Source organism: Streptopelia decaocto (assembly GCF_964273445.1).
Source record: "Streptopelia decaocto genome assembly, chromosome: 24".
Taxonomy (NCBI): Eukaryota; Metazoa; Chordata; class Aves; order Columbiformes; family Columbidae; genus Streptopelia; species Streptopelia decaocto.
Window position 1 is genome coordinate 251,831 of NC_138679.1, and position 22,825 is coordinate 274,655.

Sequence of the window (22,825 nt, forward strand, 5' to 3'; positions counted from 1 at the left end):
GAGGGGGACGAATTTGGGCAACTCTTCTAGTCCTTGGGTGCTGGGATGGAGAAGAATCAACCCCAACCCGTGTCCTAATTGAAGATAAAATGGCCCCTGTGCCACGCGCTGTGGGAAAGGTGCTGGTTCCCCGGCGTGTCCCCCCCTCAGATGTCCCCAAGGTCCCTCCACCCGGCCCCTCTCACCCTGTGAGCGCTGACCTGGTGTCCGGGTCCCGTCTGGGGGGACATCGCTCCCAGGAGCCTCTGCCCCGCGCCCCTTGCTCGGCACTGGGACCCTGCGGAAGCCCATGGGATGAAGGTGCAGGTTCCATCTTGAGATGTTTCTTCCTGGCTCAGCTCAGACCTCGGCCCGAGTTTCCCTTTCCAGGGTTTCTGGCATTTTTGGCTGGAAAGACAGAGGTGGGAACAGCAGGAAACCTCACCCTGGGCCCACCCCGTCCTCTAGGGATGGGCTTGGAAACGTGAAATCCCTCAGCAGGAGCAGTTCCCAGGTCCTTGAAGGGGCATTTTTGGCTTGTTGGGGTGGATGGGCACAACTGAGTCTTCTCCACAGTTTGGCTTTAGCAGAAGTCAGCGGGAGGACCCGCCGGAGAAGCTGCTTTGCCACAGCAATCGCCAGAACGCCCCATTTAGGGAAACATTGGGTTGGGTTGTTCCTGCTTGGTCCAGGCTCCAGCCCAGGTGCTTTGAGTGGGACCGAACTCCCCGGCGCTGACCGCGCTGGGTTGCCCGTCCGCCGGGCGGCCCGGCGAGCGGGTCACAGTGTCCCCAACCCTGTCCCCTCCACACCGTTGTCTTGGCCAGATGTTCCCACCCACACCCGATCCCCCACGGCCTGTGATACCAAAGACGTTCTCTATGCAGGAGAAAGCCTTCTTTCCACCCAGCACAGACCTTACAAGCCTTTGACAATGTTCTCTGAAATACCTCAAAATATTTAATGTATAGTTTATGTGATAAAAAAAAATTACTTAGCTAGTTTTTGGAATTTGTGACTTGAAGCTTTATACTGTTAAATTATAATTTTGCAGAAGACGGCATGTTCTTATTTCTTTGACGCGTTCAATGGGAGACATATTGAATGTTAAGGAAATGAAAGCTGGATAGTTTCACGATTTAAAAAAAGAGAGAAAGAGAGAGAGAAAGAGAGAGAGAAAGATAAAAAAGGACCCTTGGAGTTTACAGATTTCATATTTAAACAAGTCCTTTTAAAAAAAGAAAAAAACCTAATAACGGTGGCGATACCTTTGCGTTCAGATGTGTTACTTTTCTCTGAGTCATGTCGTACAAGAGTATTTATTATATGTGTTCTGTGTTCAAATGTAATTTAAAGAAGAGAAAAAAAAGACAAAAAAAAAAAAGACAAGATGAGAATTTGATTTATGCATGACAAAATATACTCTTTCTTGAAGTAATGTAATGATTACTGGGGAGGGGCGGGCGGGTGGGAGCGGGAGGGGACGAGCTGTGCTTTTGTCCACGAGTTTTCGGTTGTGAGAACTTCTCTGCATGGGTCACCTTTGGTTCTACGTTACTCTGACGTTACTTTTGCAGCTCACGCCACCACGGGACAGGTGTCATTACCCCCCGCCCCCCTCACCTCGCTGCTTTCCCTCCTCACCCTGAACCCGCCTGGGGGGCCGGAGCTGCCCAGGACCCCGGGAGGACGGGGGGTCGGCCCCGTGTCCCCAAACAGGGTCAGGGCATCTGGGACACGGGACCCCGGCGTGCGCCCCCCTCCCCCGCCATGGGATCGGGCTCCTCGCTGTGCTTTGGGTTTGGTTTTTGTATTTTTAGGGTTTTTTTTCTTTTTGATGGGTCAAATCCCAACACAGATGACAGGACAGACAATCAGCCGCCATGACCTGCGCCAGCAAAGCCGCGGGCTCCTCGTGTGCTCTGAGACAAGGGAACGACCCCCCAGAGACACCCCAAACCGCCCCCAGGGCTGCAACCTTTCCGGACGATGCCCCAGGTCCCCGTCCCCCGGGGGGCCCTCGCAGCACTGCCTCTGGCCTTGCCCGCACAGAAAGAGGCGCTGGAGACGGTGCTACCTCAACGCCCACCCAGACCCAGGGATGGACTCAAGTGACCCGTTTCCAAGGACTTTTTCCCCAAGGATGTGGCTCAGCTCAGAGGCAGCACCCAACACACAGTCTGTCCCCACCAGGCTTTCCCACGTCACCCAGCCCGGCGCTCACCCTGCATGGGGACACCCACTCTGATCGAAGGAGGAAGAAGAAGAAGAGTCCAACCAGTGGAAAAGGTCCTGGAGAAGCCCAGCGCGCCAGCAGGTCCCAGGGGACTTTGGGATGTCACCTTGCCTGCCCAGACAGCCAGGGAGCTTTCTGCAAATGTCCAGAGAGGCCCCGCACAGCTGTGCAGCCCCTGCTCTTCCTCCCCCTCCTCCTCCTCTCCTCGCCCCAGGACCGCGGGGGAGCAGCGGGGGGAGTCGCGTCTTTGGAGCTCCGGAAGGCGACGGGGCCTGGAGGCGGCAGCAGTACCTGCTGCTTTCTGCTTCCTCACCGCGACCAGAGCACCTTAAACAGCTGATTCCTCAGCCCTCTCCAGCCTCTTCGTCGCTCCGTCCTTCACCTCCGTCACTAGACGTGGTCCCAAAGCTCATCCCATTGCAAGGAAAGATCTCAGCCTCTTCGGGCCCCACCAGAGTGGCCACCAAAGGTAGGGGTTTTAATCTGCATCTCTAACACGGTGTCTCTGCAGCCTCCATGGCCGGTGCTGAGGTGCTCAGTACCAGGTGGTGGTGGGAGGCATGGGACCCACCTGCGTTTTAGGAAGAGATGATATTTATTGCAACAGCACCGTTCACCTACAACCAAACCTCCTGTGCTCCGGGGAGCTCTGCATCCCCCCGTGCCCCAGCTCCTCCTACGAGACCTTTTCCAGCTTTGGTGCTTGGAGCTGAGACCTCGTTTCCAACTGCAAGAAGGTCTTACCAGGCTTGGGTGCGACCCGCAGTCACGAGTCCTCAGACCAGCTGGTTTCCACCACAAAGCATGAACCAAGTGGCTTGGGAAGCCCGGAGAACCCAGGAGCAGAGTGCTCGCCCTGTCCTGGACCCGCGGACCAGCCTCGGGCCCTGCCTGCTGCCACATCCACCAAAACACCTTGAGGAGCAACTTGCCACGATACCAAAGATTTTTTTCCCACAGGTAATGACAATCCGAGCTCGTCCTGAAGACAATTCTCTTGACCAAGGTTGCCCCAAAGGGCGTTTTCGTGCTGTGGGGAGCAGGAGAAAACCTGGGGCCACGGGGGCACCTCTGAGGGCGATGGAGAGTGGATGGCTGGAGGGTGATGAAGAGGAGGGGACACAGTGTGTCCCGCTGGGACCTGCTGGTTCAGCCCGGCCACCGTGTCCTACTGCAGTTGTGGAAGTTTCGGGGACTCAGGTCATTTCGTAACCCGTGACGCCCCCAGGCGCTTTGGTTTGACCTTGGGTGGATATTTTCCACTGATGGCTTTTGTGCTTTGCAAACCCACTGCTGGCAGAGCTGTCCCTGTCCCCTGGGGCGAGCAGGAGCAGCGAGGGCTCCTGGGGACACCAGCATGGGCTTTAGCCATTGTCACCCTGCTGTGGCGCAGCCGGGGCCGAGCTGTCCCCGCGCCGCTGACGGGACACTGACACGGAGCAGGAGCTCTGAGCACAACCCTTTTCCTGAGCATCCGGAGCCGGGGGGAAGACAATCGGCTCCTCGTTACCTCTCTTCTCAAGCTGCTTTGGACACGCGAAGGCGCCGCTGGGCTGGGTTGGCACCGTCACGGCAGCGTCCGCTGCCCTGTCCCAACCCGGCTCCTCTTCCCTTGTCTCAGAGGCGCCGGAGCTGCCGTGGCACTGGCAGCCGGCCCTGGGGCTGGAACCGTGGGTGCTGCCATGTAGGTGCTGGTTCCTTGTCTTTGTTTGGGGTTTTTAAAGAGAGGAAATTAAGAATGCAAAGAACAACGTTCAGGTTTTAGGTTTGGGGTTGGTCTTTTGTTTTTCTACTTATTTTATTTTACTTTTTAATTTTATTTTTAATTTCCCCCCTTAAATTCTAAAGCAAAAAGAGCTCAGACAGAATTAGTCCCGGCCAGGAAGAACCGGCACGCGGCCCGGCCGCTCCAGCGCCTCCAGTGACCATCACCCACTTTTCTGTACAGCAATAGGCCACACTCGCCCTCCTCCCGTTGGTCCGAGGGCCACATCTCTGAGTTTTTAAATGACTTTTCCTCTTGATTAAATTGATTTGTTTTTTTTTTTTTGCTGCTGCTTCATTGTTACTCTCATGGGATAGGTTTTCCTCTACAGCGAAATGCAGTTGTTACTCCTCTGTGTCTTGCAACTCTATTTGTTTAAGCTACTTACAAACATTAAAAAAAGAGAAAACCAAAACCCAAGAGTCCTGTGTGTCGGGCACTTTATCCGAACGCTGCGCGCCCCGGAGCTCGCTCCTTGTTCTTCGCAATGACTCAGGCGGGGAAATCGCCAGGAAACTGAACCCCAGCCTGTCAACAGGTTTCAAAAGAGAAAACAGCAACAACAAATGAATCCCTGTTCGTTCATCCTCTACCACTCCTGACCGTGTTGTGTTCCTGCAGCTTTCTGTTTCCTCAATAAATCATTTTCTAGTCATCCACCCGGTGTGTGTCCCGGTGGTGCCCGTGGGCCGGGAGGGGACACGCCGGGGAGCAGCCCCGGCTCAGCCGCCGGCTCCCAAACCCAGCCTGAGGGCGTGGGGGCGCCCGGGGAGCAGCCCCGGCTCAGCCGTGGGCTCCCAAACCCAGCCTGAGGGCGTGGGGGCGCCCGGGGAGCAGCGCGAAGGGCTCTCCCGGTTTCCGCCCGCAGCCGCAGCGGCGGGAGCGTTCCCACAGGACCCCCGGGTACTTCTGTCTCTTGGCGCCTCCGGCGCCTCCCTGGCCAGAGCCCAAAGAGAACGTTTGTAATTCTCAGGAACTCGGCGCAGATGAGGCCAAAGCACTTGCTAAACAACCCGTGGAGTCGCGTGGGCTGCGGGCCGGTCCCGGCCCCCATTTCGGCTGATTTAGTTATTTCTGTTTCACCTGATTATCCTGTCCTCCCGTGCATTTTGCCAGGGCAGGTGGCAAAGCCCCGCGGCACACGCTGAGAGCAGATTTCTCCCTTGGTGGCAGAGCAGAGATTGACAGGAGGGGAGAGAAACGCTAAAATCCTTTTAATTAAAATATGAAATTAATAAAGAGGGTGATCTGTTCACCAGTCAGTTGTTCACACGCAACTTCTCCAGCAGCTGCTGCTGATGTTCCAAAGCTCTGCAGGACAGGGCTGCTACGTCACCCCAGTGCTCTGCGCTCCCATTGAACAGCACCTCCCAGGGCTTTGCAGCAAACGGCCTGTGGCCACAGCTGTGCCCAAAGCCGGGAACACCGGTCCTGGGCCACGGCTGCTGTGGGGACGGGAACGGCGCGTGGCAGACGCCATCGCCGTGTGCACCTCGAGCCGGGGAGGCGGACACGAGGAGGGGGAGGTGGCCGGGAGAGACCGGGAGAGGCTGGAGAAGCAAAACCTGCAGGAGGCACAGGGGCGGAGGCAGCCCCGGCTCGGGGGGCTTGGCAGGGGGGAGGGTCGGGGTGCCCGGGGGGTGTCATGAGCGAGGGCCGAGCGTGCTGGCAGAGCCTGGCGGCTTTCACAGCTCGACAGGCTCCTGCCAAGCCCACGCACGCACCGTGTGATGGAGACGGAGCTGCTGGTAGGACATGTCCCGGCTCAGTGCCCCCGGGCCGGCTGAGCCCCTCTGCAGCCACGGGGGCTGCCCACGCTCCAACACCATCCAAATAAGATTAAAACAATACCCATCAAAGGAGAAACCAGCCGGTTCTGTGCCTTAACAGCACCTCCCCTGTCCCAGCGCTGTGGGGGCTGATGGTGGCCAGGGCAGCTACGCCGAGGGGCTGGGCATGGGGGACAAGGGACTGGGGGACAAAGCCGGGGCCGTGTCTGGGTGCCGGGCGGTGCTGCGGGCGGCCCTGGAACGCAGGCTGTCCCCACGGGTGATGAGGCCGGCGTAGCCCTCCTGGTGCGAGAAGGCGTAGCTGGAGCGGTGGTGGAAGGAGCCGCGAAGGACATGAGCACGCAGCTCCACCAAGGGCTCCGGCTCCCGCTTGGCCTTCAAGCGGATCTTCTGCAAGGCGACAAGGAGATCATAGAATCAGAGATCAGTTTGTGTTGCAGGGCCCTTCCCCGCCCCCCAGTGCCCCCCGCCATGACAGGGACATCGTCACCAGCTCAGGGTGCTCAGACCCCGTCCAGCCTGGCCTGGGGTGTCTCAGGGATGGTTCATCCACCACCTCTCTGGCCAACCTGGGCCAGGCTCTCACCACCCTCATGGACAACAATTCCTTCCTCACCTGCTGGGTGGTGTTTTTGCCTGTGATGCTGCAGTACAAGCGAATAGTGAGTGAGGGGATGGTGTTGACCACCAGGGACAGCAGGACCACAAGCAGAACATAGGGATCGGTCAGGGCGTTCCGGCTGGCATCTGTCAAAGCAAGCAGTCAATGGGTGATGTTTAAGTAGGGAAGGTGGAGAGGACAGAGGGAACTGGAGAGATGGAGAGAACTGTTGGGGGACAGGCCACCACCCGTGAAGGTGTTGAGGAGATGGCACCCAAACTGGAGTCAAAAATCAAGACAGAAAAATCAAGAAGTAGTGATGAAGAGATGATCTACAAGGTGGGAAACAGCTCATAGCACAAAGCCCAGGCTGGACTCCCCAGCTGGGGAAGGGAAGGACCATGGAGATCCCCAAGGCATCTCACCTGGGAAGCGGAAGATGGCAGGGGCTATCCTGAAGGCATCGATGCTTTGGGTCAGGAAGGAGAAGAGGCAGAAGAGCAGCAGGCTTGTTGTGACCGTCAGAAAGGACAACAATGTCCAGAACTTGGTGTCCAGGATGATCTGCAAGAGCAGAAGCCACAGCAGCTGCAGGGACCCTCTTTTGTACAGTCCCTAATTCCCCTCCTGCCCCAAGGGAGATCATCTCCCAGCCCCGAAGCTGCTGGGGATCGTGCTGGAGAGGCCAGGGTTGAATCTGGGCCCTGAACGTCTGCCCTGGGGCCAGCATGGGGAAGGGCACACGGGCGCTTACCTCCACGAGGACTGACAGCAACGCCGACGTGGCCACCGTGACGGCAAAGGACTCGTAGTCACCGACAGCCCGGCTGCCGACACGGTCCTCGAAGGCCCAGAGTGTGATGTAGAAGCTGGCGAGCGAGGTGCTGAGCCCGTGCAGGACCGTGATGCTGAAAACGCGGTAGTTGAAGAGCTCGTCTTGCTGCCCGATCACGTAGAGCTCGGGGAACTCCAGGCTCTTCTTGGCACTCACGTCCTGCCAGGAGGGCACCAAGCATCACCCTCCCCACCCACACCGGGGAGCAGGATTGGGTCACCCGCTTTGGGAAAGCTGTGCTGAGTCCCTCCAGCCCCTTGCTCTGGGGTGACGGGGAACAGAGGCACCCCAGGACTGGCGGTGACCTCCAAATGCCCATCGAGCTGCTTGGTACCACATCCCAACACAAAGAGCCACGTGGATGGGGTGCAGCCAGCACCGGACTGATTCAGCCCGCCAAGGATGCAGCAGCTGGATGCAGCCTGGGGCACTCCTACCTGCTCCAGGAGGCCCAGGGACAGGATGGGATAGGCAGTGTAGAAGATGTTGTAGAGCGCAATGAACCAGCCCTCGTACAGAGGCTAGAGGGGAGAGGAAAGCAGCTGTGAGCTCAGGGCGGCTTTGGAACGACTCAGAAAGAATTCTCAGGCACCAGGGGTGAGTCCAACATCCAGACTACGGGGAAACGCCATGGTCCTGCCCCAGGCTCTGCGCCAGCCCTGCACCGTCTGCAGCAACCCTGGTGTCTCTTCTCGTGAGCAGCAAGCGCCAGGACCAGAGGAAATGGCCTCAAGTTGCCCAGGGGAGGTTGAGGTTGGATCTGGGAACAATTTCTTCCCCAAAGGGCTGTGGGGCATTGGAACAGGCTGCCCAGGGCAGTGCTGGAGTCACCATCCCTGGAGGTGTTTAAAAGACATATAGATAAGGTTCTTAAGGACATGGGTTAGTGCTAGTTTTAGGTTATGGTTGGACTCGATGATCTTGAGGGTCTCTTCCAACCCAAATGATTCCATGATCTGCAGGGTGCGGGACTGTGCTGCTGAAAGAGACAGGGGCTGGGGCCACATCACACTGACAACCCTTGGGATAAAAGCTCCTATTTTGGGGGAAACCCGCTTAATGCAGGTGGGATCTTTCCCTGCATCTGTCCAAGACTGAGCTGCAGCTCACAGGGACACCCCAGATCTCCCCAGGGTGCTTTTCCCAATCCAGCCAGGTAAAAAGTACATAACCAGTTGCATCTCAGCCAGGTAGCCCCCAAAAATACAGCAACCCCCTACCAGGGCAAGGAAGAAAGGAGACCAGGGCAGTCATGTGGACATGTGCCCATCAGGCTCGAGACCTGCCAGCACCAGTGTGCAAACCTCCATGGGATGGACGTGATCTCTGCTAACAGCAGCGTCTCTCACCTGAGCCGTGAATCCGCTGTGGAAAGCAAACCAGACCTGGGTCATGAGGCCAGCAAAGGTCTTGTAGAAGAAGCAGCGCAGGAACTTGCAGATGCGGAGGTAGGCCCAGCGGCCGTGGACGAGCAGGAGGCGCTGGAGGTAGGAGAACTGGGCCAGGGCGTAGTCGCTGCACTGCACGGCTTGCATGCCCTCCAGCCCGCTGATGCCCACCCCGATGTCAGCAGCTGCAGGGACAGGAGCGGTGAAACACAGGTGGGGAGGTTTTCAGAGAGCCAGGTGCTTGGCCAAGAGGCCACCAGCATCCCGGCTGGTACCAGCACTGGGGTGGCCAGCAGGACCAGGGCAGTGACCGTCCCTGTGCTGGGACCTGGGGAGGAAAAACCGCGAATCCTGGGGGCAGTTCTGGTCCCCTCACGCCAAGAAAGAGCTTGAGGAGCTGGAGCGAGTGGAGAGAAGGGAACGGAGCTGGTGAGGGGCTGGAGCACAAGGGTGATGGAGCGGCTGAGGGACCTGGGGGTTCAGCTGGAGAACAGGAGCTGAGGGGAGACCTTCTGATCTCTGAACTGCCTGAAAGGAGCTTGGAGCCAGGGGGGTCGGGCTCTGCTCCCCAGGAACAAGCGCCAGGAGCAGAGGAAACGGCCTCAAGTTGCGCCAGGGGAGGTTGAGGTTGGATTTAGGAACAATTTCTTTCCCAAAGGGCTGTGGGGTATTGAACAGGCTGCCCAGGGCAGTGCTGGAGGGTTGGGGGTGTGAAGAGCACAGCCCTGGGTCTGAGGACCAGAGGTCTCTGTCAGCTGCCCAATTGGGGCTTGAAGGTTCACCAAGATTCATTCTCTGCTGCCAAAGCAAGTTGTCCACCCTGCTCCCATCCTGAACCTGGTCCTGTGCCTCTCAGTCCCCTCCCAGCACAGCAACAGGGGAAACTGGACCGGGAGTTCTCCTCCCAGCTCCTCACAGGAGAGGGTGAGGTGGTGGAGATGGCAGATGGGGCACCACCCCCCCCAACTAAAACCCCATGCCCCTGTGCCCCAAACCTCACTTTTGATCATGTTGACATCATTGGCCCCATCCCCAATGGCCAGCGTGGCGGCTTTCTTGTGCTTCTTCACCAGCTGCACGATGAGGGCTTTCTGCCTGGGGGTCACCCTGCAGCAGATCACCGCCTGGCAGCTGGCGGCCAGGTCCACAAAGGCCTTCTCCACCAGACCGGCCTCCTCCCGAGAGCCCGCGGCTCCGCAGCACGGCAGCCGCCGCCACAGCCGCCCCTTCTCCTCCAGCACCTCTCCCGTGTGCAGGATTTTGTCCTTAGGGGAGAGCACACACAGCTGGGACCTCACCCATAGCCTTCAGAGCATGAAGCTCCCCAATGATGCTCTTAAATCTTGTAGGTGCTACAAAAAGTGACCCCAGTTTTCCCCAGTTCATCACGCAGCACTGTGACCATGAGACCAGTTTGTCCCAGTATGACCAGAAGAGCATGTGATGACCTACCAGGCTGCATCATCCCAGAAGACTGGTCAGGCAGGTGTGGTCAAAGCCCCCAAACACCAAGTGATGGGTGCAAGGTTGTCCCCCCCTCCACAATTCATTCCCCAGCCCAACACGGACATTTCCCACCCTTTGGGCAGGAGAGGAGGGAAATGCGCTGGTGCCACCCAGGACTTCAATAGTACCAGGGCAGAAACAGAGCAGGCAGGAAGCAGAGAAGAGCATCCAAGTGCCACCTTACCAGGAAGTCCCCGCTGATGACGAGCGCCCTCTTCTTGTGCTGTGAAGCCTCCGGGCGCTGCTGGGAGCGGCGGCCGCGGCACAGGGGTTCCCCACTGCCGGCGAGGCTGCTGGTGCTCACCCAGAGAGCCCCGAGGATCTCGCTGCGTGAGGAAGGGGTGGTTGGAGCTGAGCTGGGGACACTGGGCACACTGCCTGGCTTCAAGTGAGACCTGCATTTGGCCTTTGCCATCTCCAAGCCAGCTCCAGTGAGACGAGGCTGGTACCTAGTGGTGGGAGCAGGGGGGACAGAGAGCTGGCCCCCAGGGCTCACTGATATTAGAAATTAGCCCCTGTTCCTGAGGTTTAGAAACTGCAGAAACACCTTAAGCACTTTCTGGTCAAAGCTAACCAACCAATGATGCTGTAGAGGCAGAAACAGATGGGCAGGCCTGGAAAAGCATCAGCAGATGAGAGCCATGGACATCCAGGCTGGGACAGAGAAGCAGCATCTCTCGCAGAGTTGAGCTCTGCCCACCCTGGACCAGTTCCTGTGCCCTCAGGCATCTTCAGCAGGGACAACAGGAGGCGATGATTCCTCACCTGATCTTCTTCTCCTCCAGGACCTCCATGTCGTCCGTGAGCAGCTTGCAGGCATAGCCGATGTTCACGGCGGTCTCTGCAAACATGCAGCTGTCAACAGCCTGTGGCCACGCGGTGCTGCCCACCCCCACCCCGGGGCAGCCCCAGCCCTCAGGGCCAACAGCTGCTGGGGCTCCGCTCCGGCTCCGTGCTTCCCTTGCCTCAGTTTTCCCAGGGGTGACACGGTCTGTGGGACACGCTGTTATTTGATCTTAAAGGGAACAGCAGAAGCTGGTTGTTGCCCCCTCCCAGGGTCTCACATCTCTTCTCTGGCGCTGGTTAGGGGAGAAGCTGAAATGTGTTGCTGGGATCTGGAGTTGCTTCCACTGACCTTGTTTGTCTCCTGTCAGCACCCACACTTTGATGTTGCCCAGTTTCAGCAGCTGGATGGTCTCGGGGACTCCATCTTGCAACTTGTCCTCAATGGCTGTGGCCCCAAGCAGCTGGAAGGAGAGCGAGCGGATGTCATGACGTGGGGCAGGACAAAGTCCTGCCCAATGTTCCTCCTAAACCCCGGCCTCGTCCCACCTGCAGGTTCTGCTCCATCTCGTCGTACAGCCTGTCCAGCTCCCGTGCGCGGTCCTGCAGGAGGACGCTGGCCTCGTGGTGCCTCCTGCTCCACACGCCGTATTCGGCCTCGCTCACCTCCTTGCTGGCCAGGCACAAAGTCCTCAGAGTCTCCTCTGCAAAGCGCTGTGGAGATGAGACATCAGGTCTCCCTTCCCTGGACCAGGATGACTCTGTGGTGGACCAGGGCATCATGCCAGCCATGGTGCTCCCATGGGCAGAGCCAGAGACCCTCTGGGATCTGGAGGTCTCCTTCTGGGCTCTGACTCCCTCCCCAATCCTACAGCATCCCCATGAGCATCCTTGCAATGCAACTGGTCCATGCAGAACACCGAAGGTGGATCTGATGCCCTCTTAGCCCCTGTCCCATATGCAGGTGAGGCTCCTAGAGCAGAAGGAAGAAATAAGGACCAAATCCCGAAGCCAGAGAGGGAGGGAGCAGCAGGGGACTCCAGGACACCCAGCCCAAAGCCCGCAGCAGGGGACCAGCCCTTTCTGCCCCAGGCGTGGGACTCACATCCAGTGCCATTTCGGTGAAGGTCTCGCTGGGCCCTCGCCTCTGCAGTCTCTCCAGGATGACCGTGTCAGCTCCCTTGGTGTAGAGCCGGATCGTGCCCTGGGGGTCTCGCACTGCGGGGTGGGGAAGGACAGCTTGGATACTCAGAGACGTGGCTCCCACTCACCACTGTCCCCATGCAATGATCATGCTGGGGGAGATGCGAGTGCTTTTCTGCTCGCGGTCATAGGAAGCACAGGAATGTCCCCAGATCTACACCACCACGGGGCAGGATCAGGCCTCGAGGACCATCAGTTCCTCACAGGCTCCCTCTGAGCCCCCGATCTACTCGTTCTCTCTTGGCTGCTCAGACCCTTCTCAGCTGCCTGCACCAAGGAACCAGGGCGAGCAAAACCGCAGGGATGACCAGGATGACTCCTGTGATGGCTGTGGTCAATCAGAGCCATCAGTGCCACTGCCTGTAGGCCTGAGTGCGGAAGGGACCCTCTGTGTTCCTGGGGGGACCCCTGAGACACCCTGTCCTGCTCACCCAGGACAGACATCCTCTTGCGATCACTGTTGAAGTCCAGCATGGCCAGCACTTTGTACGTCCTCTTCATCCCCAGCTCGCTGATGGTGATGGTGTCTTGTGTTCGGGACAGAAAGACGTACCCCAAGTTCCTGGCTGCCAACACCAGGGCTTCTTCATCCGGTGAAGCTGCTTGATAAACCAGCTGGTCTGCAGGAGAAGAGTAGGGGTTAGCCAAGCACCTCCTGAGCATCTGAACATCCTCATTCTTGCCCAGCACCAACATTATCCATGGAGACACTAAAGTCAAAGCCACCAGGCCAGGGGAACTCAGTCCTACTTGTCTCATCTCTTCTGCTCATTGCCCCAGGCAGGACAAGTGCCCAGATAGGGCTGAATTATCCCCTCTGTGCTTCTGTTCCAAACATACATGTCTGTGGTGCTAAGACAGTGGCCCAGAAACTCCCCAGGCTCTTACGCCACCTGCACTCCCATGGCAGAGCTTTGCTGGGCAACCGAAGAAGCCATCACAGCCTCAATGCCTTGAACGTGAATGTGACCCCTTATCTGAGCACGGCAGCCACGGTGGCCAACCCACCGCCCTTCTCCTCCACCATGACGGTGTGGCAGAGGGCCAGCAGCCGCAGGAACTCCCTCAGCACGGGGTCGCTGTCCCGCCGCGCGGCTTCCAGCAGCCTTGTGTCACAAAAGTCCATCTTCTGCTCCCCGTGGTGGCTCCGGGTCAGCCCCGACCCCTGCAGGAGGCACGGGCAGGCTGCAGGCACCCAAGAAGAGCCCGAGCACGGGGCTCTGCAGCCGGGGATGGTGCTGCTCCTCCTGCCCGGTCGCCAATAGCCGCGGTGGCTTTGGCCCCGATGAGGAGCCGCGTCCAGCCCCGCGCTGCCCGGGGCGTTACGTACCGATGGCTGCTTGTTCCCACGGCCTGTGCCTGCACCTGCCGAATAAAACCAATTCCGTTACTAGAGGGCTGGCTGGGGCATCACTGCAGGGGCGCCGGGCAGTTCCTCTGGAAGGAACTGCTGCTTTTTCTGGCCAAAAAACTGGCAAAAAGGGACAGGTTTCCAGCACTTGCTCTGCGTCGCCCACGAGCCAGGCTCTGTTAGGATGTCCAGGTTTGGCTTATTGGCTCCTGGACTGTTCTGGATTTCAGTACTTTTTTTTCACAGAAAATAAAAATGCATGGGCTTCACTGGCCCATCACCTCATGGTCTTGTCCTGCCCAGCTGGACCAGCACCAGCTCATTGTTCCAGATGGGACCCGCCTCACTCAGAACCGTGCGTTTGCCATGTAGCTGCGCTGAGCTCCCACCCCCCGGCTCCCCTTTGTATGGGGGGAGATCTGGCCGGACTCGGCTGAGTTTGGGGCACAATACATCTCCTGAAAGGTGGGAGGGCAGAGCACACACTGGGAGAACAAGACAAATGTGACCGCAGGCGTAATGGCCCCTGCAAAGCACCAGTAACATGGGAGATGAGAACAAGCTGAATTCCTACAGCTTTTGCCTACACACTGGACCACCAAGGTCAATCCACATGCCCCAGGCTTCCTAGAAATCCAGGAGAGACAGACAGAAGCAAAGTGGCCTAAAGTCAAGTTCTACCTTACTCATGAGTCTCCACAAACTTGTGTCCACCAAAAGTTACCATAGATTGTCCCATTGATGCAGCATTTCTTGAAGCTCATCACGTTTTGTGTCAAGGTGCCCGTCTTGTCTGAGAAGATATATTCAATCTGGCCGAGCTGATCGTTGAGGCTGGTGCTCCTGGCTTTTGCTGGGATGTCCTTGGCAGCGTAATACATTTCCAGGTCCCAGTTGATAAAAAAGCTGTTCACCAGATAGATGAATTCCAACCTGGAGAGTCCGATAGAAGAAAACTTACCCTGGGGAAGGAGGTCGCATCGCTCACATCCCAGGGGATCTGACGCAGGAAGAACGGGCCGGGGGGACCTCCCCACCTAGATCTGAGCTTGGGGTAAGCAAGAGGATTTTCACGGTTTGCGGCCAGTTTTCCAGAGGGCTCATCACACCAGCCCGAGCGCCCACTGGGCCCAGGCAACTGGGCTCCCCTCTGGGAATCTGACCCGTGGTGACTAAATTCACAGATCTGGAGATTCACTGAAGGACCTAAACATTTGGAAACTGCTTCTTCTGGCACAAGCCGTGGACTGTGTCCTCCTCTTCCCCACCATGCTGCTGCTGAGTGGGGAAATACAACCTTCACCAGTCTCATCCTCAGCCTGCATGCAATTTCCAACACCAGTACGTGTCTTTGCACCTCTTGTCTGGCTTTCCTCTGGGAAGATCTCAAAGAACATCATCGATGTTTGTAAGATACACACTCCATCCATCCATCCCTCTTAGGGCTCATGGAACAAAGGGGAATGGTTTGCTCAGGATCTTTTGTGCAGCCCCTTTTGTGGCTGCAAACCAGGTGCCAGATGGTGGGCAAGGGCAAGGAATGAAGCACTGATCTCCGATCACGTGCAAGCTCTGTTGTTCTTACGTTATATACATGGACATGGGAATGATGATGCTCAGGAGGATCGTGAAGCCCCAGAAGCTGAAGAAGGCCTGCTGGGCAGGAGTCGTGTGCTTGTAGAACACAGAGAGGTAGCTGTGCTTCTCCTGGAACGTCTTGGCCCAGAGCCCGGAGGCAACGGCGAGGCACAGCGACGTGGCCAACAGCGCCAGGAAGATCTGGGACGGGAGGCCAGGATCAGCACTTCACCCCACACAGAGCCCACCACACCCTTTCCACTGCCCCTTCCAGATCGTTTGTCTCATTTAGGTGTAAACACACAGAAACGTGCCCGTGTTCCTGAGGGTGGTTCTCAGAGCTCATCCTGGGCCGAGATGAAGGGTCACAGCGTGTATTTCAGCTTGAAACATCCACACCACACACGCGCAGCAAAACTCAACTTTCCCACCCTCCTAATTGCCTCACGTACCGTCTCCAAGGAGAAGGGGTGTCTTGCACCAGAATAACAGCCACCTATTACGATTAATTGTCATGACCACACTGCTTTGCCTCCCACAGGGGTCTAGAGAGTTTAAGCGACACAACCTCCGCTCCAGACCCAGCAACTGCCACTGCCTGGGAACGTCGTTTGGTATTTGCCCAGAACATGTTAAACCAAAGACATTTTGAGCAAAATATTGAAGCTTAAGGAAAATCAGCATCAGCCAAGCAAGCAGCCTCCCACGGGAAGACCTGTGAGAACGCCGGGAGGCCAGTGGGCCACGGCAGCGGCGCTTGCGCCACACTCACGGTGATCACCAGCCGGTCCATCATGCGGTCCAGCTTGGTTTTCTTCCGCTTGATCTTTCCACAGTTCCTCATAATTTTGGAATCAAATGCTGGACAGGAAACATTTTAGAAGTGAGAAAGCGAGTCCGCAGTCCCTGGATGGCTGACCTGCGGCTGGGCGATGCCGGTGTCCTCCACCACAACGCCTCCCCGCCTCTGGAGACCTCAGAGCACCACGTCCCTCGGCCAGGGGCTTGGTGACAGTGGCAGGTGCTCCCACTTTGTATCAGCTGAGAACAGGACCTGCTGATGCCAGCAGCTCCTGGGCGGCTTAAAATCCCCGGGAATGCTTTCCTGCCCCTCCGGATGGCGGCCCCGCACTCACCTGCGTAGATAACCAGGCCGTAGCAGACGTCGGTGTTGCGCAGCCTGCAGCCGCGCAGCAGGAGCCGCTCGCCGTCCAGCGCGTGCGCCTGCCCCCTCCAGCGCAGCGTGCCCGTGAAGCTGTGCATGCGGCTGTTGGGCTCCTCGCAGGTCACCCTCCCTGGGGCAGAGCGCAGAGTCAGGTCACGGCTTCGGGGCCAGAGCTGGGCCCTCCCCCCAGCTCCCGCGCGCCCGCTCCCGCAAAGGGGCCGATCTCAGGGGACGGGCGGGCTTTGGCAGGGCCTCTCCGGATCCACATGGGACACGGGTGGCTCGGATTCAGCTCAGGCTGAGCTGCAGTGTCGCCCTGCGGTCCCGGGAGGGTGCTCAGTCCAGGAACCACGCTGGGCGATAGAACTGGACCGGGTACAAACACAACCCCCTCATCCCCAGCGTCTTCGAGAGCGGAGTCTGTGTCCTACGCGGGACCAAACGGGAAAAACGCAGGGTCCGAACTCAGGTTTGGGAGCCGAGTGCTTGTTTCCAGTGGGAAAAATCAAGACCCAGGGCAGGGGGAAGCACAAGTCACAAGCTGCTCTGCGGAAAGTGTTTTTGGACACGCATTTTCAAAATCTGCAGCTCTAATCTCAGTTCTGGGGTGTCTGTCTGTCTGGATCCCCCTCATCCCCTGCACAGCCCCAAGGACCCATCGCTCGGCTGGGGAAGGGCCCCCACACACGCCTGCGGCTCCTCGCGGGAGGAGCAAGCGCGACCTCGAACTGGCCCGGCGGCCCCGGCTCCGAGGGACAGAGCCCGCCCGGCTGCCCCGGCTCCGAGGGACAGAGCCCGCCCGGCTGCCCGGCCCCGCGCACTCACCGTCGAAGGCGGCCACGCTCGCCTCGCTCGCCAGCGCCCGGTGCGTGACCAGGAGCGCTCGCCTGAACTTCAGGTTTGTTTCCCTGTTGAGCAAGAGCCGGCGAGGGAAAAAATAAAACAACCTGCAGGGTGGCAGAGCTGTGAATTCTGCTGTCAGCCCCATGGGACAGGGACGGCCATTAATTACTGGGTGATTACATGAGTGATGGCGATGAAAGGTGAGATAGGGGCCTATCACGGCACACATCGAGCACTCAGGCAGGGAGGGAGCCCTGGCCTGGGGACCCTGCCATTAAATCACCCTGCGCCTGCGGATGGATGGGCTGGGTGGAGCCAGCAGATGAAGATGCCCAAGCTGCTCTGTGGAAAATGTTTTTGTGCTCTCATTTTCAAAATCTGGGGCTCAAATCCCATTCCGGGGGTGTCTGTAGGTTCAGCTTTCAGAGGATCCCTGCAGCCCCGCCGGTCCCAGGGGGTCCCCAAGAGCGGAGGCTCCAGCCGCTGGCCGGGGTCTCTGCCGCTCTCCCCACGGCAGCCGGGGTCTCCTGCCCCGTCCTCACCCGTCAATGTCAGCGGTCTCCACGTAGCACAGGCTGCTGGGCTCCGAGCTGCACAGCAAGAGCAGGTCGGCCTGGAAGACAGAAGGTGGGCGAGCGCGGGGCTGAGCCCCCGCCGGCCCCGGCGCCGCCCGCGCCCCCCGCTCACCGGGACCACACTGTCCTTGCGCAGGCGGACGATGTCGCCCACGCGGATGTCGCGCCATTTCTGCCAGCGGAAGCTGCAAGAGAATTGGGGGGAATTTTACCCTCCGGAGCAGTGGGAACAGGACCCGCGGCTGTTCCTGTCCTCCAGACCAGATGGTGTCCACCCCAGCTTCTTGCATGAACGGGTTCTCTGGAGCGTTGGTTCCTCTGCCACCGCGGTGGCCTCCCAGCTCCATGAACAAAGGTGGCTGAGCACTGAGGGGGGCACAAGGCCCTGTTTGTCACATCCCTGTCCCCCGTACCTATGGGTGACAGGCGCTTCACCCCCTGGCCGCAGGGGAGTGACGCTGGTCCCTCCCTGGACCGGTGCTCGGCAGTGATCTGACGCTGTGGGTTGGATATTAACATCTGGAGGAATTCTGTGGCCAAGGAAACCGTCCTCCCACAACAGGACAGCAAATTAGGGCTGGTTTAGACCTGTTGTCTGTGACTGGAATATGATCATCCCTGCAGGGGAACAGCGGGACCCCCGGTGGTGTGGGAGGTGGTGGGCATTGCAGAATCAGGGGCAGTCCCACCAAAGCCCTTCTCAGCTGCTCTGCTCAAGGGTGCTCAGCACTTCGGGCGATCCATCGCTCCACACAGGCTTGGAAAAGAGCAGGTACAGCTTCCCCAAGCCTCTCACCTCTGCCCAGACAGGATTTCACATGGTCTGCTGTTGATGCTCCTGTCGCTTTGGTGACGGCCCTGCACAGAGGAGGGAAAAAGAGAGGCCAAAGGAAAGGGACGTGCCACGCCAGACTCCCTTGTCCTTGGAAACAACGCTCGTAATGCCATAATCTGCCTCCTCAGCCCCAGAGCAAGATCCGCTTTCTGAAGCCATTGGAAGATGTATTCTGGTAAACACAGAGGCAAAATTCCCCCGAGGTGTTTCTGGGGACAAACCTGGGAATGTAGCCATTAGTTAAGATGTTAAAGATGATGGAGATGGGGCTCCAGACCCCAAGGAGAGCAACCGGCTGGATATGTCCTTCCCAAGGGAAAATAGGAAGAGTTTTGGACATGGTGGAGTTGACGATACCTCAATAATGACAAGTGACAGCAACTCCCCAGCTTTTCAGTTCGCCCACAGCAAAGGGCTCTCTGGCCATCTCCTCCAGGACCTGCACCCAACACTCAGGCCCTGCCACTCCAGCCCGTACTCACAATGTCATCGATCAGGTCTCGCAGACCGCGGATGGCGAGGAGGCAGCTCAGGGGCAGCAGCAGCGTGTACCAGGGCAGCGTGGAGATCTCCGGGAAGGCCTGGGGGGGAATTTCACACCACACGCTCACCCTGCCTGGGACGCTGAGGTGACCAGCGGCTCCCCAGCCAGGGCCCGTCTGAGACGAGCCAAGTCATCGCCTCTGTCTGCACAGAACCATCTCTTAATTTTCCACCTCTTTTTAAACTGGGTGTGTGAAATGCATGGGGGCCACTGAATTTGGAGGGTAGGGCTCCTGTTTAGGCACGGTCTACACGAGCTTAGCTTACATCCAAATCCAGTCAGTTTAAACTAACCAAACATAGGTTAAACCCCTCAAGGTTCACGGAAGGCAATGAAAAGCACAATCCTTGACACTGTTTTAGACCAAGTCCCCTACTGGAAACACCAGACAACCCTCCTGTGGTAGGTGGTCCCTGACACGCTCGCTCGTGCTTCGGTGTCCACCTCACCTGCAGGAGGATGACAAAGACGAAGTAGACGTTGGCCATTCGGTGGAACTGCTCGTAGAGGTTCAGCGGCAGGAAGGTGAGGACGTTGTACTTGGCCGTCCTGATGGCGTTGCCCTGCGGAAGAGACGGGTGGCGCTCGCGGGAGCTCCGCCGCCTGGAGCCGAGGACGCGTCAAAATGCCAAGAACTGTCTGATTTTTAGGACTTCTCAAGTTGTCCCAAGAGGGGACTTCAGATATTCACAAAAGCCACAAGGGAAAAGGAGTTTTATTAGAGCAAAGGGCCATATGACTTAAAATTGAAACAAAATAATTTGCTTCAGATGATCTAAATCACACCTCACTGACCCCAAACGGAGGTCATGGGTTAGCTGGAAAAAAAGATATCTGGTTTTGTTCAATCAAGACATTTTTTAAAAATCTCTATTTTGATTTGCCCATCAGACTGAAAAGGCTCATTCGTACTACGGCTGGTGAAGCACTGGGCCGGGTTCCCAGAGAGGTGGTGGATGAACCATCCCTGAGACACCCCAGGCCAGGCTGGACGGGCTCTGAGCGCCCTGAGCTGGTGACGATGTCCCTGTCATGGCGGGGGGCACTGGGGAGGTCCCTTTAACCCAAGCTATTCTGTGACCCTGTGGTGCTGCTCCATGTCTGACAGGCTCAGAGGGCGCCTGGGGCACCAGACAGGGATCAGCCCTTCCCCTTCATTGGGGATGATGTACGCGACTCTTCATCCACTGCAGTTCCCTTTGCAGCATCTCTGTCACCCCAACCACCACCAGCTCAGGAACAGGGACAGTACTCACCGCGTACTTGCTCTTGCTCAGGCAGAAGGCAAACTTCCTCCTGAACTGCGCGTGGTAGTTGCGGTCGTTGGCCCTCACCTCCCAGGTGAAAGCTGTTGAAGCAAGTGGGTATCAGCAGCTGTCGGCACAGCCAAGCCCTGCTCGTCAGCCTCTGTGGTGGTGCCACGGGGCTCTTGGTGACCCACTGCTGGCAAGATGGACCTTCCTTGGTGCACCCACACCCTGAGAGCAGCTGGAGCTTCAAGCGGGACAGAGGGACCTTTGGGGTCGTCTGGGTCACAGAGGGGGCAGGAGGCCAGAAGCTTCCAGAGACGCAGGGCTGCTGGGCATCCTCCTTCCCTGAGCCTCGGGCCGGCCGTTTGGGCTCGGGTTTTGGTTTAACCACATAATCGGGCCAGGTGAAGGATGACTCCTCCGAGCACAGTCCTCGCTGTTCTGAAGACTGGCCATTCCTCTCCTGATTTCATTTTTGCTGTCCCATGCAAGGGACATCCCACGCAAGGGACATCCCAGCCATATTCCCCAACACCAGCTGATGGTCCATCCTTCCAGACCATCTCACCACAAATCCACTTCTCGTAAACTGTCTAAGACAAAGGAAAACCCCTAAAGGCACCGATTCCACACTGACCTGGCAGGTCCCTCTTTCCGCCCGAGGCCGGGTCTTGCTCAGCCATGCCGGCACCTCTGGCAGCGCCTGGGAACAAGGACAACAAGGACACTTGCGATGCTGAACAACGACCCCACCGGGACGCTCCAGCACAGAATCACCGAGCGTCCTGAGCTGGGAGGGACCACCAGGGTCACTGAGTCCAGCGCCATCTCCCCCCAGTCCCAGCTGCCCGGGACGACCCAAAGACATTTTTCCTCTCCGAGGAAGTTACGGGAAATCGTTCGTGGCCATCGGTGAGGAACAGAAACGCCCCACGCCATGGCGCCCGGCTCCCGTCCTGCCTCGAGAGCAGCCACTTCAGCAGTGACAGCGTTTCCAGCGCCCTCAGTGGCTCCGTGACCTTCCCTGCAGGGGTGTTAGCGAAGATTAATTAATGTTTGTGAAGCACTTTGTGATCCTTACATGAAAGAAGTCAGTGAGGTATAAAGCATTAATTACCTAATTATTAAATAATCCCACACAGAAGTCTGTCCCTGCCACTATATTTTATCTCACTCCTTTGATCACTTCTTTCCTCCATTTCTCCACTGAAACGTCTCCCTTTCTCCCTGTCGCGTCTCGCGGCACAAAGCAGATGTGGTGTCAGTTTGCCTGACACAGCACAGCCCCGGGACACCCACGGGCGCTCCCGGCTGGGCCGGAGCCGTCGCCTCGTTGGGGCCGGCTGCCCACGCCGCTCCGGATGCGGAGACAGAGCCCAGTTCTGCTCCTTCAGAAGGTCCTTTCTGTGCCCAGGTCTCCAGCCGACTCTCCATCGCGTCCCCGCTGCACTCGGCATCTCTCAGCCCCATCGTACCCGTAACAACCGTGTCACTCCCGCGCCGCTCGTGGCTCCCGAAGCACCCGTGTTCCCAGCGCCAGACCTAAGCACAGCTCATGGAGCACCCGCGCTTGGCATTCGTGGGACGCTCCGCGGAGCCGAGCGCTGTGCAGACACAGCTGGGAAACAGCCCTTGGCAGAGGCTCAGGAGCAGGGGGGTAACCGGGAAACCTGGGCTCTGAGACACCGCTCAGCCAACCTCACTTGTCGCTTCAAGAGTTGGAAAATGAGCCGCACTTTGGGCAGGCGGGAACACCTGGCAGCGGGTGCCAACCCCACACACCCCAGCCCGGGGCTGCCGGGGCCAGCGGTGGCCACAGGCACCGGCCACCTCGGAGCGCGGCCCCGCAGCGCGCCCGGTGCCTGTTAACCCGCAGGACGTTCCGCCAGCTCCGCGCTGCCATGGACCGGCCGCGCCGGGAACGTTCCGTCCCGCTGATCCCTGAGGTCACCGGGTGACGAGCAGCGATGTGCAGCTGCTGTGGAATAAAAGGACACAAAGCGGGGCTTTCTCACCCAAAAACCAGTTTCAGGCTAGCGGACGTTTGCATGGCTGAGCACAAATAAAGCGGCTTAAACCTGGAACAGGCAAAGTGCCACGAGGGTTTGGCCTGAGTTGGTGAAACACGGGGAGATCTGTGTTGTTCGCTGAGCTGACCCGTTTCTGTGGTGTTTCTGTGCCAGTTTTGTTTCTGAAATCCCCGGATAAACGTTGAATAGTTGCTCAGTATGGGAATCGGTCTGAGACCGTTGGGCTCCCTGGGAGCACCCAGCGGACCCCGCAGCCGGGGGTTCCCATTGACCTCCTGCCCCCCTGCCCCTCCCAGACAGAAACAACTGGGGACAGGACCAGCCCAACCGCCCACCCCCTGCCCAGGGCTGGCAGCGCCGCCATAAGCAGCTGCTGCTGTTTACCTGGTTGCGACATCCCCGTGGGACCCCAACCAGTGTCGCCGCCACCCTGGGGCCCCCCGGCTGCCGCGGCTCCGGTAGCGCCACAGACCCAGCCCTGTCACAACAGCCGTGGTGACACCGGCCCCAGGACGGTGACACGCCGTGGGTGGGTGCTCGTGCCTCCCGTGCCCTCGTCACGCCGGAA

General features: G+C 58.4%; 1 protein-coding gene across 1 annotated transcript; it reads right to left on the minus strand.

Annotated features, from left to right (window-relative positions):
• Window positions 1-5,917: 5,917 nt before the first annotated feature.
• ATP8B3 (ATPase phospholipid transporting 8B3) lies at window positions 5,918-20,964 on the minus strand (the record flags this gene model as incomplete). Its single annotated transcript, XM_082071880.1, has 22 exons — window positions 20,865-20,964; window positions 20,234-20,325; window positions 19,427-19,540; window positions 18,916-19,014; window positions 18,395-18,456; window positions 17,711-17,783; window positions 17,566-17,636; window positions 17,006-17,088; window positions 16,152-16,310; window positions 12,518-12,706; window positions 11,989-12,101; window positions 11,433-11,597; window positions 11,236-11,347; window positions 10,866-11,115; window positions 10,285-10,549; window positions 9,595-9,859; window positions 8,556-8,779; window positions 7,644-7,727; window positions 7,126-7,365; window positions 6,797-6,935; window positions 6,387-6,517; window positions 5,918-6,160 (listed from the first exon to the last, which is right to left on the minus strand). The coding sequence occupies exons 1-22, from the start codon at window positions 20,908-20,910 to the stop codon at window positions 5,918-5,920; spliced, it is 3,219 nt and encodes a 1,072-aa protein (XP_081928006.1). The 5' UTR covers window positions 20,911-20,964.
• Between the last annotated feature and the right edge of the window lie 1,861 nt (window positions 20,965-22,825).